Source organism: Cebus imitator, unplaced genomic scaffold (assembly GCF_001604975.1).
Source record: "Cebus imitator isolate Cc_AM_T3 unplaced genomic scaffold, Cebus_imitator-1.0 Scaffold403, whole genome shotgun sequence".
Classification (NCBI taxonomy): Eukaryota; Metazoa; Chordata; class Mammalia; order Primates; family Cebidae; genus Cebus; species Cebus imitator.
Genome location: NW_016107718.1, coordinates 5,370 through 23,420, shown reverse-complemented (window position 1 = coordinate 23,420; position 18,051 = coordinate 5,370). Strand labels below are relative to the sequence as shown.

At 37.4% G+C, this 18,051-nt stretch overlaps 1 protein-coding gene across 1 annotated transcript in view; it reads right to left on the bottom strand.

The window, feature by feature from the left end:
* Nucleotides 1–17,554, bottom strand: part of ARSK (arylsulfatase family member K) — a 57,492-nt gene extending 39,938 nt beyond the window's left edge. The window contains exons 1-3 of the mRNA XM_037731484.1: nucleotides 17,228–17,554; nucleotides 6,929–7,058; nucleotides 4,987–5,146 (exon numbers count right to left, since the gene is read on the bottom strand). Coding sequence (XP_037587412.1) covers nucleotides 4,987–5,146; nucleotides 6,929–7,058; nucleotides 17,228–17,353 — 416 coding nt within the window. The 5' untranslated portion in view covers nucleotides 17,354–17,554. The remainder of the gene's footprint in view (nucleotides 1–4,986; nucleotides 5,147–6,928; nucleotides 7,059–17,227) is intronic.
* Nucleotides 17,555–18,051: the final 497 nt, after the last annotated feature.

Below are 18,051 nucleotides of genomic sequence, written 5' to 3'. Positions count from 1 at the left end.
CTACTTAATATTAAATTTTGTATTATACTGATGTTAGAAATTTAGTTTTAAAAATTTTCTATATAAAATTACCTCCTGATTCTATGCACTCTCTATACGCAATTCTATAAATTTTGTTTTTTTTAATTCTAAAAAAATTGATGTACTAGTGTCAAGTGGATCTGATCCCTTAGAATATGGAAGAATAAACAATATTTAAAATGTAGGCAATTATTTTAAGTGTGACATTCCTAAGACGCAGGCTGATGAGCATAAAACATCTAGTTTTAGACATGTTTTCTCAATCTCTATACTTAAGACATTTTGGACTTGATGATTCTTTGTGAGAAAAGGGGCTGTTTTGTGCATTATAGACTGTTTAGCTGCAACCCTGGCCTCTACCAACAAGATGCCAGCAAAATAACCCCACTGTTAACACCAAAAATGTCTCCAGATGTTGTCAAATGTCCTCTTGGTACCAAGGGGTGGAGGTGGAGGGGTATGGCAGGGACAGTGACTGCCCTCAGTTGAAAACCACTATTTTAGATATTGGGAATATATAGGAAAGCAAAAATAATCAAAATACCCTATGAATTAAATACAAAAGTTTTCTTTCAATTGGTAAGAAGACATAGTAAATTTGAATTTAAATCCATTATAAGACAATACATATAATGTGAGGGACAGATGAGTATCAGAAATTTATAAACCACTTAACTGTACTCCATTGAAGTTATAGAATTTCAGAGTAGAAGAACTTTTGAAGTCATCTAGTGAAAGCACATTAGACTAAACTGGGATTCTAAGCAGATAAATTACTGCCCAAGGTCTCATCATCAACAAATGGCATCTTTATGAATAATACTACCTGTATCTCTTTAACAATTGTATAGACGAAACAACTGTGCAGCCCATAGAGATCCTACTATGGTGTGGTATGTTATATATAATAAGGGACACTTAATTGGATTAGTGTTCCTAAATTCATAGCAACACTGGTGCCTAAAGAAGACAGATGGAAGTATTATAATAATAAAGAAACCTATAATTCTGGCTGAAAATACAAGCAGGTTCAAAAATGGCCAGTTTGAGTAATAAAGAGTTATAATAACTTACATTTTGATTTTGAAAGTCAATCTATCAACAACACCGAATGCCCCTATTTATGAAATTTGATGTTAAGAGACCATGTTTTGTTCTGAGACCCGTTTTTAAGTTTGCACTGAAAAATAATGTGCTATCATTCCTATAACCTTCAGACATGATATTAGCAGCACCCTTAACCTATTTGTTAGCCAAATGTCTGTGTGGGTATATATAGCACTCATAAAAATATTCCTGGTGGCTTATTTCAATTTCCTAAGCTCTGATGAGACTGTGAGTACAAGAAAATATGCCTTAACCAAGTAATGCCCTGAAAACCATCTTTTGACATCCCCCAAATATCAACATCTAAGTGGTTTTTTCCTCTACTGATTTTAGAATTCCATGTGACAAAGAAAGAACTTCTAAATATTAATATTTAAAAAGTTAAAAAAACTTAGGATATCATCTGTTAGTTGCAGATATATACAAAATACTGATAATGAACAAGTGATATGATTCTGTGTTACACAGAATATCAATGTTTATCAAGTAATAAACTATAGGTACTTCAAAATAACTTTTTCATTCATTCATTCATCAAAAATTTAATTGGGAACCTACCATGTACTGGTACTATGCTGGCAAATGGGGATAAAGCAGAGAAAGAGAGATTAAAGTCCTTGCTCTCCATGGATAATTATCCTGCTGTAGAATAAATAAAAGTTGGGTCATATTTTAATCATGTCACATATAAGAATAAAAGTTACAGGGAATATATGGCATTGAATCCTAGATAATTTTTATTATAAACAATAAACAAGATAAGTTATCTTACTTTAGATTGGGCTTACATTCTAAAAAGGAGAAAGATTTTAAAGAGAAATTTGTGAAACTCCATAAGGTAACTAGCAATGCAAAGCACTTTAGGAAAATGATGGTTATGGCTGGGCATGGTGGCTCACACCTGTAATTCCAGCACTTTGGGAGGCCAAGGAGGCCAAGGCAGGCAGATCACAAGGTCAGGGGTTCGGGAGCAGCCTGACCAACATGGTGAAATGCCATCTCTACTAAAAATGCAAAAATTAGCTGGTGTGGTGGCACACTCCTGTAATCCCAGCTACTCGGGAGGCTGAGGCAGGAGAATTGCTTGAACCTGAGAGGCAGAGGTGGCAGTGAGCTGAGATTGCGCCATTATACTCCAGCCTGGGCAACAGAGCAAGACTCCATAAAAAAAAAAAAAAAAAAAGATGGTTATATAAATGTTAGACTGCAATTCTGGTTAAGCCATTTTCATAATAATAATATTTCCATTGAGTAATTGCTTACTCTTTGCCAGGCACTGCTAAATATTTTATATTATTCCACTTAATCCTTATATAGTATCTTTTAACTCATATAAAACACAGTCATCCAATGAGGTAGGTATCATTAATTCTTACAGATAACTTACAGAACACTGACACTTAATGCCAAGTAACTTGCCCAATAATTCTTACAGAACATTGACACTCAATATCAAATAACTTGCCCAAGGTTACAAGGCTGGTAAGCAGGGAAGCTGGGCATCTGACTGCTCTGACAGACACAAAGCCTGTGCTCCTCCTCCTACAGGTACCTCCTCTCCTGCCCTTTCTTTCTGATATTAGCAGGGCAGAGTAGGGGAACAGGATTTTGCACAGAGAAACTAGCTCGTACGATAGTCTAGAAGTAGCAAAACGCATGTTAAGGCAAGTTTTAAAAGACCAGGTACATACTGAGGGGTGGAGAGAGTGGTGTGAAATGATACTGGGGGTAGGCAGGGGCTAGATCATGTAGGGTCTCATAAATCATGTTGTAGATTTGGGATTTTAACTAACTTGCAGAGAGAAGCCATTGAAGGATTTTAAGCAAGTGTGCCATGTAATCAGACATACATTTAAGAAAGATCATTCTGGCTGCCTATAGAAATACAGTAAGAAGAGTCCAGGTAGAAGTCCATTTTAATAGCTTAGGCAAGAGATGAGAGTAGCTTGGTGGAGATGGTGAGATGTGAATAAATTGGAGAAATAATTCAGAAGTAAAATTGACTACATTTGGCAATGCATTAGAAGACAGAGTAAAGAATAGGAATGTCAGGATGGCTTCTGCATGTCCTGTACTGCTTTCTTTCAGATTTTGGAGGACAGAAAAGGAAAGAAATTTAACAGTAACCAGGTGAGCAATATTAATGTTCAGATGATTCTAGATTATTTTAGTGTCTGTTTACCCAAAGCTCACTGTATTTATTTCCTAGAACTGTCAGAATAAATTATTACAAACTGTGTGGCTTAAAACAACAGGAATCTGTTCTCCCACAGTTCTGGAAGCTGTAAGTCTAAAATCAAGGAGCCTCCGAAGGCTCTGGCAGAATTTTTCCTTGCCTCTTCCTAACTTATGGTGACTCCTGGCAATCTCTCCTTTGTTGGCTTGCACCTGCATCACTACTGTCTCTGCCTCTGTCTTCCCATTGTTTTCTTTTATGTGTGCCTATGTCCTTGTTCCTCTTCTAATAATGACAGCAGTCATTATTTCATCTTGAGATCCTTACTAATTACATCTGCAAACAGGTCTATTTTCCAATAAGGCCACATCTGAAGTTCTTTCTAGGTGGTCATGAAATTTTGGGGAATTATTCAACCCACTACATTCATCACTATTTTTGTTACCTGAATTTTTTCTTATTATTTATCATCATCAGTATTATCACCATCACAACAACCATTACCAATAACCTTCAATTAGCATTCGCCTGGGTAAGAAAGAGGCACTCTAACCCCTAATATGTATTTGTGTTGGGGGTCACAAGTGTTGGGGGATTCCAAGATCACACCCAAGTTCAGTAGGAGGAATTGCAGAACTCAGAATATAGCTGCACTCATGGCAATAATTTATTACATAAAATGATACGCAGTGAAATCAGGAAAAAGGTGCTTAAGACAAAGTTCGGAAGAAATGAGGCACAAGCTTCCAGATGGAGTCGCAGAGGACATAATTCTTCCACCGTCAAATTGTGACAACACATGTGAAGTGTTGTTTCTGCTCATTAGAGAATCAGAACCCAAGTTTTTTTGGCGGGGGTGCTGACTACATAAGCACCCTCTGCTTAGCACAGGCCAAAATTCCAGACTCCTGGAAGGAAAGCTGGTAATTGGCATAAGCCACATTATACAAATGCTCCAGGCACATAATAGGCCACTCTTACCAGTTAAGGAATAGTAGGAATACTCCTGAAATCTAAGTTCCCAGATGCCAGACAAGGGCCAACCTTGCAAGCAGGCCTTTCTAAGTATAGCAGTCTCAGGCCTCCTAAGTTAGCTCTTTTCTGAACTTAGTGATACATTTAATCCTCACAGCAAAGAACTTACAGTGTCTACATCTAGACAATGTGTCCAAGATCAGACTACTACAATGCTAGTAATAAACAGAAACTATAATTCAAAAGTAGGCAATCGGATTCTTGACCTCTGCTCTTAACCACTATGCTTGGCTGCCTGGTTTTTGAGGACTTAGTAAAATGAAAGAAAAAAAAGGTTACAATAGACTCAAGTTGGAGGGAACTGACCAAGGAAAGAAGCAAGAAGGCTGTGGTTTTAAAAACAGATTTTAAAATTAATAATACAGTAGCCATTATATAAAGGAAATTTAATGAAAATAAAGCATGGGCTAAACAACTTTACAAACACTGTAAACCTTTAATGTTTAAGAAAAACAAAATCATTAGTATATGAGCAATTTTAATGTTTCAGGAAGATTAAAGAAGGCTAAAATTTCAGCCCAATTAACACAATCAAGGGATTAAGAGATTTACTTTCACCTTAGTGAAAAAATTAAAAAAATTAAAGTCAAAAAGTGTACATGCATACGCTATGACAGAGGGCAGTTCATGAAGACTATAATTTTTACCTGAGGGAGTGATGTCCTGAAGTATAGTCTAGTTTCCCAAATTTCTGTGTTCGGTAGCCATGCCTCTCCATGACATCCATCCATGTTGTATAATTTGGATCTAGACCCTTAAAATTATTCCAAGATTCTGTTAAGTGAGTGAAGAGACCACTCCACATTGCTGAGAAAAAAAAAAAAAAAAAAAGGAATTGGGATTAAAGTGAAGCTTAACAATTTGACTATTAAGACAATTACTCTGAGAGAACAGTCCACTGGTGTAGAGCTCGTGCTCTGCAATGAGACGTACCCAGATTAGGTGCTTTACCAAACATTCCTGACTGTTATCTCATTTTATCAGGTGGATACTCTGTGGGGAGTTACCACTTCCATTTCACAGATGAGTTGACTAATGCTTAAAGGTTAAGTTACTTAAGGTAAATATAGCTGGAATTAAATATAAAGCCTGTGTGACTAAAGGCCTCTTTCAATCATAAAAACAATCCCTGAGTATTTATTGGTTAAGTTTCTAAGTTAGTCAATTGAAGTATAGATCTCATTTCCTCAATATCCTCAGATCTTCCCTTATTCCCTGTCCTTTTGCTGGCTTTCCACAAAAACTCTAAGTGTGCTATGCCTCATCTCTCATTTTCTACAACTATGATTGTTTATTCAATAAATACTTTTTTTCCTTTTCCCATTCTGTGTACATAAATAGAAAGTTAGAGTCAGCTTTCTCTTTTCATCTAGCAAGATGTTTTCTGAGAAGTGGAATAGGGGATCACCTGGGTTTGAATCCCAATAACACCAGTTACTGAGTAGCCTTTGATAAATTATTTAACCTTGTTGTATTTACTCTTCAGAATATACTTCTTCCAGGAAAAATAACGTCTAACATTTTTGAGACCTCTAGAGTTCATTGGCCACTTTCTCATTATTTAATGTGATGCTCAGAACAACCCTGTGAGGTACACAGTACACACAGCAATTTGCAGATAAGAAGACTGAGTGACTGGCTTGACATGGTACATTGAGGATTAGCATCCAGGTCATTGTCTTACCCAAGCCCACTGCTCATTCTACTTTACAGTTAACAAAACTTTTTTTTAATATGCCTGGGCCTTCATTATTGAAATATCATTTACAATATGGTTTAATTTCTTTTTTAATCACTGGTAATAACATAGTTGATAGTCTTGAAAATATAGGTGAAAAAAGTTGTAACTCGAATCACAGAGAAAATCATCTCATTTACAGACAAACCAAATCACTGAGTTTATGGATTCCAAGGCAACAATCATAAACTGGAAAACAGGGGAAAAGGAAAACAACTATGATACAATAGATAATTTTATAAAAATGGCAGTTTTTTCCTATTTGTTAATTATTCATGACTTAATGTCACTGACATTCTGCCAATAAAACTATGCCTATTTGTTAAATTATTATAATAAAAGTGAACAGTCTGATTTAGGATAAAAGTGAATTGAGACTGAAAGAAAGAGGTAAAGTATGTAATCTGAAATAAGAAAAAATTCAGGTAAATCTGAATATAAGTTGTAATACTTTATGGTATACGCTAATGTTCATAGAAGTCCTCCCAATTACCTGTATTGTTCCTGAAAAATTTCCCTGGAAACAGAACTCTTCTAGGAAATATGAGTACTCTCTCATTTTCATGGATGGAAAAAAGATTGTTAATCCCCAGTCAAAAGGAAATGAAACAGTAACACATGAACTAGACACCATTCTAAATGATAAAAATTCCTACTCTTGAAAAATTCATTACAATTTGAACAACCCCCACAGCCAATATATACCTTAACATGTACATCTTTTATATTCAAGAAGTTTTAATGAGGCCAAATATAACAAACTATTCTACTTTTAGGTATAATCTTTTAAATTGTGGATATATTTTCAGTGTTTAGCCACTTTCTTCCATTCACATTAAGGATGTTCATACCTGCGCGTGATGGGCAGCAGATTGGAGAGTTTGTGTAGGCATTCAGAAAGGAAGTCCCACGTGCCTTCATAAAGTTGATAAAAGGAAGTTTCACTACCTGACTTCCTGGATGAAATGTTAACCTTCCATCCTGGCAATAAAGAAATTTAATTAGCACTGATTGCATTACCAAAGAAGAAAATTATTTTCTTTAACCATAAAATTTACAATAGGAAAAGACTTCAGTATGATTTTAATAATCCTCAAAAGATAAAAACAAAACAAGTACAGAGAGTGTTCCCAGCAGCTGGTACATAAATATCTAGAATTCAATGCACTGTTACACCTGGATTCATTTGAATACAGTAAATAAAGGACTTCCTGGAAAGTTCTATTGGGGGACGATGAACTAAGTATTTACTTAACACTTAACTATGTGCCAGTTACTGTGCAAAATCTGAGGATGCAATGGTGAATAAAACAGAGTTCTTGCCCCTATGAAGCTTACAGTCTAGTGGGAGAGGCAAAAGTATATTGGCAAATTAACCACAAATAATTACAAATTACGATGTGTCATTTGAAAAAACCTGAGATACAGAAGGACAAGAGAGACCTACATTAGATAGTGTGGACAGAGAAGCCTTCTCTGGGATGTATGAGACATAAAGCATGAGCAAGATCCAGCTATTCAAAAAATTTAAGAGAAATACAAAGTTTGAGATATCTGTGAATTGGAAGTGGTGATATCAATTAGGCAGCTGGGGTGGAGTGTGGTGGCCTATCCCTGTAATCCCAGCACTTTAGGAGGCTGAGGTGGGAGGATAGCTTGAGCTCAGGAGTTAGAAACTAGCCTGGGCAACATGAGAGACCCTGTTTCTACAAAAAAATTAGTCAGCTTGATAAATGAGTCTGAAGATTAGGAAATGTTTGGGCTGGAGATATGTATTTTGGAGATGAACTAGGAATTGAAAAATTCACCTTGGTAAAGAGCAAAGATAGAAAAAAGAATATTCCAGTCCTGGAGTTTTATCTATTATATGGTTTCAACATAATAATAAATAAATTCCAGTTTAAAACAGGAGCGAACCCAAAATATAGAATATATCTAAACCCTTGAGATATCTGAGATTTCCAAATAGAGATATAAAGCAGGCTGTTGGATACAGACAGGAATCTGGAGTTCAGAAAAGTCTATCTTGGTGAAATAAAACTTGGGAGTATTTAGCTTATTCATGGTTTTGAAAACTGTGAGACTAAATAAAACCTCTTAGGAAGAGAGAGAAAGGAAAGGAAAGAAAGGGGTCTAGAGGAAGCTGTGAAGGAATCTAAGAGGGGAAAGCAGCATGGGAAACTGAGAAAGAATGGCCAATGAAGGAAAATGTGAGGAGACCGTGTGCCATGCCAGCTGGGAGAAGACAGTGTGCCAAGAAAGAGGTAACATCTGCTGTGTTGAGAACGTACCTGAAATGAGGCCAGAAAATGCCTCATTTGGAATTGGCAGTATGAAGACAGCTGGTGACCTTGACAAGAGCACTTTCAATGGGTGGTAAAGATGAACAGCTAAACTGGAAAGGGGAAGGAATGGGAGGCAAGAATGGGAGGCAGCAGGGGGAAGAAAGAAAGCTCTTCTAAGAAGTTGTTTTGCAAAGTAAAACAGAAAAATGGGATGGATATTAGAGAATGGTGTGTTAGCTGGAAGAAAATGTGGGATTAAAGTCAGTTCTTTTTTAAGATGGGAAAATTATGCTTGTTTTGTGTCAAAATAAATTACCACTTCTAGCAAGAGTAATCATTGAATGCTAAGCAGATAACTACTGATTTCCTCAATGATGAGCTAGAAAGCCAAAGACACAAGTGCATAGTGGCCAGGCGCAGTGGCTCACGCCTGTAATCTCAGCACTTCGGGAGGCTGAGGCGGGTGGATCACCTAAAGTCAGGAGTTCAAGGCCAGCCTAGCCAACATGGTGAAACCTCATCTCTACTAAAAATACAAAAATTAGCCAGGCATGGTGGTGGGTGCCTGTGATTCCAGCTACTTGGGAGGCTGAGGCAGGAGAATCATTTGAATCTGGGAAGCAGAAGTTGCAGTGAGCTGAGATGGCGCCACTGCAGTCCAGCATGAGGGACAGAGTTGAGACTCCATCTCAGAAAAAAGAAAAAAAAAAAGTGCATAGCCTGCCCTCATGAGAATTTCTTTAAGCCCTTAAATTTGAATTCTCAGAAATTTATCCTCACAAATTCCAAATGTCTAAATATCTCATGCTTACAATCTTTTGGACATGGGGAGATAACAATTTGTGGCCACTGCTTAAAATCTAGACAACTCAGCCACCCAGCTTTATCTGGTTGGGGGATGGAGCAGGAAGTCACAAGGCAGAACTGTCTTAAAGATGCTAAATAATTCAGATATTGGGACTTAGACTCCAGGTCCTGCAGGCTAGGTTCAAATTGGTGTAACTACCATTGCAAATGGCTACTGCAGCAGATCAATAACTAATGTATCAGATTAAAGTCACTATTAGTGACTTCTGGACTCATTTCTATGACAAGCACAGGAACATCATCTGTATCAAAAGCAGGCTAGAAAGCAGGACTTTTAAAAGTATAGAGTGGCAGAGATAACCAGAAAAGGAGGGGGCAACTGTCCCACGTGAGAAAGTTCCCAATAATTCCATCAGTGAAAGATGATCTATGTTAAGATTACTGCCTGAGATATATATAAGGCAGGGAAATTCAAATATTTGATGAATGAAATGAAATGAATCATTAATCTAAAGATTTGTTCAATTTAAAAAAGAAGACAAATTTATGCTAAAAAATTCAACAGTATAGTTTTGCAAAGCTTAATAAACTGGATTAGGTATATCAATAGCAAAATGTGTATCTGAATAGGTTCTTAGGAAATATTTCAATTATGATATACATATTCTCAATGTCAAAAATATCAATAACACTTCATATAAACGAAGACCAAAATGTTATTAGAGAAAATATTTTAAAAATTTCTAGAAGTTTTTGTTTTTAACTTCATTTAGTTTTTAAGTACTAACAAATCATTTAAAAACTAGGCTAGTACTAGTACTGCTGATGATGGTATCAATGGGAAATGGTCCATAGAATAGTTAATTCTCAACTGAAAGGGATCTTAACACAGCTGGTTGATGAAAAACAGAGAAAGTAAGTTTTTCGTAGTATGTTAATGTGGTTTACAATGGATAGCCAGTTATAAGTGAAAACACAGTTCTGTCAAATTTGGTTGGGAGAGAAAATCTTGCAGAGTGGCTTTTGGGATAATGTCTATAATTTACTCATAGCCCGTTTCAATTTTCTTGAGGCCATTCCTATGGTTCAAACAAATTGCGCATTTAAGAAATAAAAATGACCCATTAATTGGCTTTCTTTATGAATGCGATAGAAATGGTACCAACTGCCTTTAGTTGCTGCGTTCTGCTCTTGTTAGTTAATTCTCATGGGTCCACATATTTTTTCCCCTTGGGATGGGTGAGTCTTTAGGTAGATATGATTTTGTGAGTTTGATTGCTCCTTCTGAACTATGGCTTGTACTTGGTTCCATATCATAACGGGCCAGGCAGAATCAGAGAAGTTTAGATTTGAATGCATCATCCTAATGAAAGAATGTCACAATAACTTTAATTTGTCATGTTGGCATGGCAAGACTGCTTACAGTGTTCTTCCCAGATCTGTCCATCAGACTGAATGAGACCCTTACTAGACTCTGTAGCATACATTCCTGTACCTACTCTCCCCCGCCACTCCTGAAACCTCACCAAAGCTAAAACTGACACAGATGCAGTGGCAGGGAGCAGAGGTAGGAGTAGGAGTGGGGATGGAAAAGATGCCCATGTCCTTTAATGCCCAGGAAGAAATGCTTGTTTTCTATTATTTAATTAATTATTTTTTATATTTTTTATTTTTTATTTTTTTTTGAGACAGAGTCTCACCCTGTCACCAAGGCTGAAGTGCAGTGGGACAATCTCAGCTCACTGCAACTTCCACCTCCCAGGTTCAAGTGATTCTCCTGCCTCAGCCTTCTGAGTATCTGGGACACCACCATGCCTGGTTAATTTTTGTATTCTTTCTTTTTCTTTTTCTTTTCTTTTTTTTTTGAGATGGAGTTTTGTTCTTGTTGCCCAGGCTGGAGTGCAATGGTGTGATCTCAGCTCACTGCAACCTCCACCTCCCAGGTTCAAGTGATTCCCCTGCCTCAGCCTCCTGAGTAGCTGGGATTATAGGCATGTGCCATCACACCTGGCTAATTTTGTATTTTTAGTAGAGATGGAGTTTCTCCATGTTGACCAGACTGGTCTCAAACTTCTGACCTCAGGTGATCTGCTCACCTTGGCCTCCCAAAGTGCTTGGATTACAGCTGTGAGTCACTACGTCTGGCCTGTTTTCTATTTTTTAAAAAAGGGGTTTATTAAGATATAATTCACACACTAAATAGCTCATCATTTAAAGTGTGCAATCCAATGGTTTTTAGTATATTCAGAAAGTTGTGCAACCATTACCCATAGTCGATTTTAGAATGTTATCATCCCCAAAAGACACTCTGCACTCCTTAACCATTACTCTGTATATGCTGGAAGCCTAGGCAACTACCAATCTACTTTCTGGCTCTACATATTCGCTTTCTCTGGACATTTCACATGAATGGACTTATATGATATGTTGTCCTTTGTGATTAGCTTCTTTCACTTAACATAATCTTTCTAGGTTTTATCCACATTGTAGCATGTATCATATTTCTTTTTTATTGTTGAATAACATTACCAAATTTTATTTGTCCATTTGTCAGTTGATGGGCATTTGGGTTGTTTATACTTTTTGGCCATTATATTATAATGAACATTATTATGCTATGAACATTCATGTACAAGTTTTTGTGTTGACTTATATTTTCATTTCCCTTGGATATATACCTAGGAGTAAAATTGCTGGAGTATACTGCAACTCTACAGTTAACCATTTGAGAAACTGCCAAACTGTCTTCCAATGGCTGCATGATCTTACATTCCTACCAGTAGCATATGGGCTGTAATTTCTCCACATTGTTGCCAACTCTAGTTATTGTCTTTTTCATTGTAACCATTCCAGTGGGTGTAACTGGTGTCTCACTGTGGTTTATTTACATCCCTAATTATTAATGATGTTGAGCATCTTTTCATGTATTTATTGGTCATCTGCATATCTTCTATGAAAAAATGTCTATTAAGATCTTTGCCCATCTTTTAATCGCCTAATCTATAATCACAAAGATTTACACCTATGTTTTCTTGTAAGAGTTTTATAGTTTTAGCTTTTACATTTGATTAATCAATCAATTCATTTAACTTTTTTTTTTGTTTGTATGTAGTGCAAGGCAGGGTCCAGCTTCATTCATATTGTTTTTTCCAGCACCATTTGTTTAAAAGATCATTCTTTCCTTATTAAAATGGTCTTGGCGCCTGGCACCCTTGTTGAAAAATCAATTTACTATAAGCATAAGAGTTTATTTCTGGACTTTTGATTCTATACCATTGATCTGTACGTCATCTATACTTAGGCCAGTAACATACTACATTGATTGGTGTAGTTATGATGTAAGCTTTAAAATTGGGAAGTGTAAGTCTTCCAACTTTGTTCTTTTTATTTCAAGATTTATTTTTAGCTATTCTGGGTCCCTTAAATTTCCACATGAATTTTAGGATGAGTTTTCCTATCTCTGCAAAAAAAGTCCTAGGGATTTTTATAGGCACTAAATTGAATCTATAGGTCAATTTGGTCTGTACTGCTATATTAACAATATTAAATCTTCTGATCCATGAAAAGGGGATGTCTGTTCATTTATTTAAATGTTCTTTAACTTCTTTCAACAATGTTTTGAGTATAAGAACTACATTTCTTTGCTTAGATTTACTTTAAGTATTTCATCCATCCTGATGTTACTTTAAATGGAACTGTTTCCTTAATTTGACTATAAGCGTATTAGTCAATTAAGTGCATAAAATATAATTTACTTTTGTACACGGATCTTATATCCTACAGCCTTACTGATTTATTAGTTCAACAGTTTTATAGTGGATCTGTAGAATCCTACATACAAGATTACTTCAAGTATAGATACGTTTACTTCTTCCTTTGCAATACCGATACCTTTTATTTGATCTTTTGTCTAATTTTCTGGCTAGAAACCCTAGTACAATGCTGAATAGTAGTAGTGAGAACACACATCCTTGTCTTCTTCTTGATCTTAGTCAGAAATTTTTTTTTTTTAACCATTCAGTGTAAAGTTCTGGCTTTTCTTGTAGATGCCTTTTAGCTCGCTTCTATTTCTAGTCAGTTGAATGCATAAGGATTGTTAAATCTTGTCAAACGCTTTTTCTGCATCTATTGAGATGATCACATGGGTTTTGTCCTTTATTCAGTCAACATGATGTATTACATTAATTGATTTTCAGGTACGAAATTCAGTGTACATTCTGGGGTAAATCCTACTTGGCAATGGTGAATAATCCTTCTTACATACTAATGCATTTGGTTTGCTAGTACATTTGTATCTTGGTATCTGTAGGAGATTGTTTCTAGGACATCCCAAGGATACCAAATCTTTGTGAGCTCAAGTCCCACAGCCAGCCCAGTGGAACCCATGGATAGGAAAAGTCAAGTTCTGTGAGTTCAACATCCCATAAGTAACCATATATATACATATATTTAAAATCTGAGATTGGTGGAATCTGTGGATTCAGAATCTGTGAGTATGGAGGGCCAAATCCATTTTGTTGAGGATCTTTGCTCTTATATTCCTAAGGGATACTGGTCTGTGGATTTCTTTCCTTATAATGTATTTGCCTGGCTTTGGAATCAGGCATGAACTGGTTTTTTTTTTTTTTTTTTTTTTTTTTTTGAGATGGGGTCTCGCTCTGTCACCCAGGCTGGAGTGCAATGGCATGCCTCGGCTCACTGCAACCTCCACCTCCCGAGTTCAAGCAATTCTCCCTGCCTTAGGCTCCCGAGTAGCTGTGATTACAGATGCCTGCCACCATGCCTGGCTAATTTTTGTATTTCTAGTAGAGATGGGGTTTGATGGCCAGGCTGCTCTCAAACTCCTGACCTCAGGAGATCTGCCTGCCGTGGCCTCCCAAAGTGCTGGGATTACAAGTGTGAGCCACTGCACTCAGCTGAACTGATCTTATAGTTTGGAAATGTTTTCTCCTAATTTTTGGAAGAGTAGATGAAGAATTAGTACTAATTCATCTTTAAGTATTTGGTAGAATTTATCAGTGGAACCTTTTAGGTCTGTGCTTTTCTTTGTTGGTAGCTTTAAAATTACCAATTCACTCTCTTTACTTCTTATAGGTCTATTCAGATTGTCTATTTCTTCTTGATTCAAGTTTTAGTAGTTTGTGCCTTCCTAGCAATTTGTCCATTTCATTTAAGTTACCTAATTTGTTGACATACAGTTGTTTTATGTAAGTATTCCCTTGTAATTCTTTTATTTCTTAAGGTAATGTACCCATTCTATTTCATGATTTTAGTAATCTAGCTCTTTTGTCTTTTTTCTTTGTTGGTATAGCTAAGGTTTGTCAATTTTGCTGATTTTTTCTAAGAACCAATTTTTGGTTTCATTGATTTTCTCTACTATTTTTCCATTCTCTGTTTACTTAATTTCGGCTCTAATCCTTACTCCTCCATTCTGCTTACTTTGCAGAAGCCTGTTTGGTTTTCTCAACTTGTCTCTCCTGGTATGGAACCTCTGTCCTACTAGAGAGCTAGGGCCATGGCAATTAGGGTCCTAGTATTCTCAGCCTTCTGCACCTGGCATAAAGTCTTTGTCTTGTAAGTGGGGGCTGACTGAAGTAAGGAAGCCCTCAACTTCTCAGCTTTGTTCACTAGGAATTTAACCTCTCCAACTTGGATTAGGAGAAGATGATAAAGCCTCACAGCCTGTCCCATATGGTGAGATATGATAACTGGTGATTGGGAGCTGAGGGGAGGAGTCCTATCTTCTTGGACACAGCCACCTGCGTGAAACCTCTGTCAAAGCCATAGTCCACTGCCACAGTCTCTTCTTGTCATTCTTACCAAGTTTTAGATTTTCTTGAATAAATGTTTCTTCATTTGGTGTATGCCCTTAGGACAATTTCCAGACATTTTAAATGTTTCAAATATTTAATAGCTTTTATTTATAGTTTAAAAAAGAGTTTTCATTTGTTTTGGTTATTTTCTTGGGAGTTGGGTCGGCAAAGCTTCTTGTTTTGCTATTCTGAAAGTAAAACCAATGTGCTATTTTCTTCCCACAATTATTATCAGCTCAACTGCCCTATCAACTCCATCAGCTTGTAGAGTTTTAGAAACGATAAATCACAGTGTCAAGAATCTAACTGTATATAATCTCACTAATAATCTAATAATAACAAACTGGTATAATCATGGAGAGAGGAATTATTTTAAGCTTAAAGACCAATATTTTTAGTATATAGTTGAATATACCTACAGCAAAAACTTCAAAGAAACTATAAGCTGCACTCAGAACTATCATTATTTCTGGTAATATTACTGTCTTATTTTCAAACACATTGATATATACATATTATATGTTCGGATACAGCAAATAAGTAATTGTATTAATGTATTTAGGCCAAAATATTTGGCATAAGACAAAAAAAGATACAAGTATAAAAATTAAAGAATAAACTCGTAATCTTAAATTTAAATGGAAAGTATCAGTATGCTCTCACAATTTATTTTTCTCTTTCTAAAATATATGTACTTTCTAGATTTGTCCACTGAAAAGAGCAAGATGTAATGAAAACCCTAACACGCAGATTGCGGTCTCTACATACAAGGTGGGGCAGGAAGTATGCATTGTGGACATGGAACTCTGTTAAAGCAAGCTGTCAAATACTAATGGGGATGGGTCAGAAGGACTCAGAACAACCTGAAGGGGCTTCCATTGGCCAAAGATAGGACAGTTTGAATAATAATAAGTATGCAAATGCAAAAAAATTAAGCACGAATATAGAAAAAATTATGCATCCATACAATACTAAAAAAATAAACCTAAATCTCTCGGTTATCTTTGGAAGTTTCACACAACATGTGATTCCCTTTTAGGAATGGGCAGTTGCCTCTGCTGAAGACAGCTGCCTTGTCCAACATCACGCCCCATTCTAGGAGCAGCCCACAACCAGCGGCCATCCAACATGCAGGTAGAAAGGTCTGTTCTCCTCCCTCTATCTGGAAAGCAGCTCTGAAGCACCATCTTAATTTGAGAACTGTCATTCATAAGATAGCAGCAAAATTCTGCTTCTCCTCTGCACAATCCTGCTTCCTTTATCTTTGATTACAAGAGCACTTGGTAATAAAATGTCATCTAGTCAATTTCCAGTACTGCCCAGACTCTAAGTTTAAATCACAAAGGCAACTTTAAGTGTTATTTTCAAAAAAATCCCATGAGCATATCTAGACTATGTAATTTTAATCATCAGGGGTTGATCTATCTATAAGAAAGGAAATACAACATAATGATTACAAACACTCCTTAGTACCAGATATGCTTAACACCAACATCTGTGTGACCACAGTAATACCTAGTGATAATAAACTAATATTACAATTAATAACCAAACAATTGACTAATCAGCACTTTTGAAAACATCGATCATACTAAAAGCATCGGGTAAGGTTGACAGTAGCACCTTTGGCTTGGAAAAGTTTCAAAAACTGTTTAAGTTTGGGATTCAGCCACATTACCAACACACACACACACACACACATACACACAATTTCTCTGGAATATGGGGGAGTGGATCAAGTTATATCAACGATTCCATTTAAATCAGCACTAACAGGATTATCACAAATCTGAGTAATAAACTTTCCTCACTTCTCACCCAGACATGAATTCCTGCAATCTTGAAGTGAACTGGGAAGTGACTTTTGGAAAGCTAACACGCTTTTATGGAGTTGTAGAATGTTACTGTGCCACACAAACCAAACGGGGGTATGGACTACAAAGTTAATTAGTAGTGGTAACATAATTTATTTTTCTCCTTCTAAAACATATATCAGTATTAAAAAAGAAAAGATTTGCAAAGATGTTTTCAGTGTTTCATTTACTATTGTTTTATATGCTTGCATAGGTATGTGGTGTATGTGTGAATACAGGGGGCCTTATATAAATGTATTTCTTTCTTTGCATTGGGGTAAAAGGTGTTTGAAATGTCTCAGGTTCTGCTCCACAAAGCCTGCAGCATAGGAGGCGGCGGGGAGGTCGCCGGTCCCTAGCGCGGCGTCCCTCCCCTGCCTCGCGGTACTTACAAAGGAGTCGCTCACGACCAGTACCACGTTGGGGGCTTTGGCTGCTACACGCTTCTGCTCTCCTGCTCCAGGGGCCGGTGCCCCCAGCGCCCAGGCTGCGACCACCGACACCCATAGCAGTAGCATCACGGGTACAGGTTCTGAGAGCCTGACGCTGGGCCAGCCGCCTCCCTCTGGCGTTCTCTGTAGCGGGGAGCTGGGCGGGGACAGCTAACAACTCCCAAAGCTTGCAGTTTGGTTTCCTGATACTAACGCCCAGCTTCACCTTCGGAACTACAACTCCCATCAGGCTGAGAGCGCGCACATGCGCAACAGAGAAATCCCAGCTTTTTACCCACGTTAAGACCTTTTCATCAAATACCGAGCAAATCAGAACCCGGCCACTTCCAGTCACGTGACTGATGCCTGGGAAAGGCGCATGCGCTCTCACTCCAGACCCGGCGTTCGTAGAAGAGCAGCATCTGTACCAGGTGGGTTCAGGTCTCTGTCGCTTTTGCACAAGGAAGCCTAAAGGCGACTGAAATGGTAGAGAAAGAAAGAATCGGGGCTGGGGCTCTTCGTTTTGGGCCACGCAAGCGTGGCTGAGTGTTGGGCGAGATCGTGAACTGGGCGGTGATGAGGTGGCGGCGCGGCTGTCACTTAAGTTGAATAGGGCGGTTCCTTGTGGGGCCTCTGAGTGGACCGCTTCTAGTCCGCCGTGGATACCTTAGAGCCCCCCGAATACTTTCCCCAAGGAACTCTGTAGCCTGTCGCATCTTGTTGTTTCTCTCACCTGGTGCAGTCAGGATTTACTGTTCTCCCATGGGGTGAGGAGCGGGGCCTAG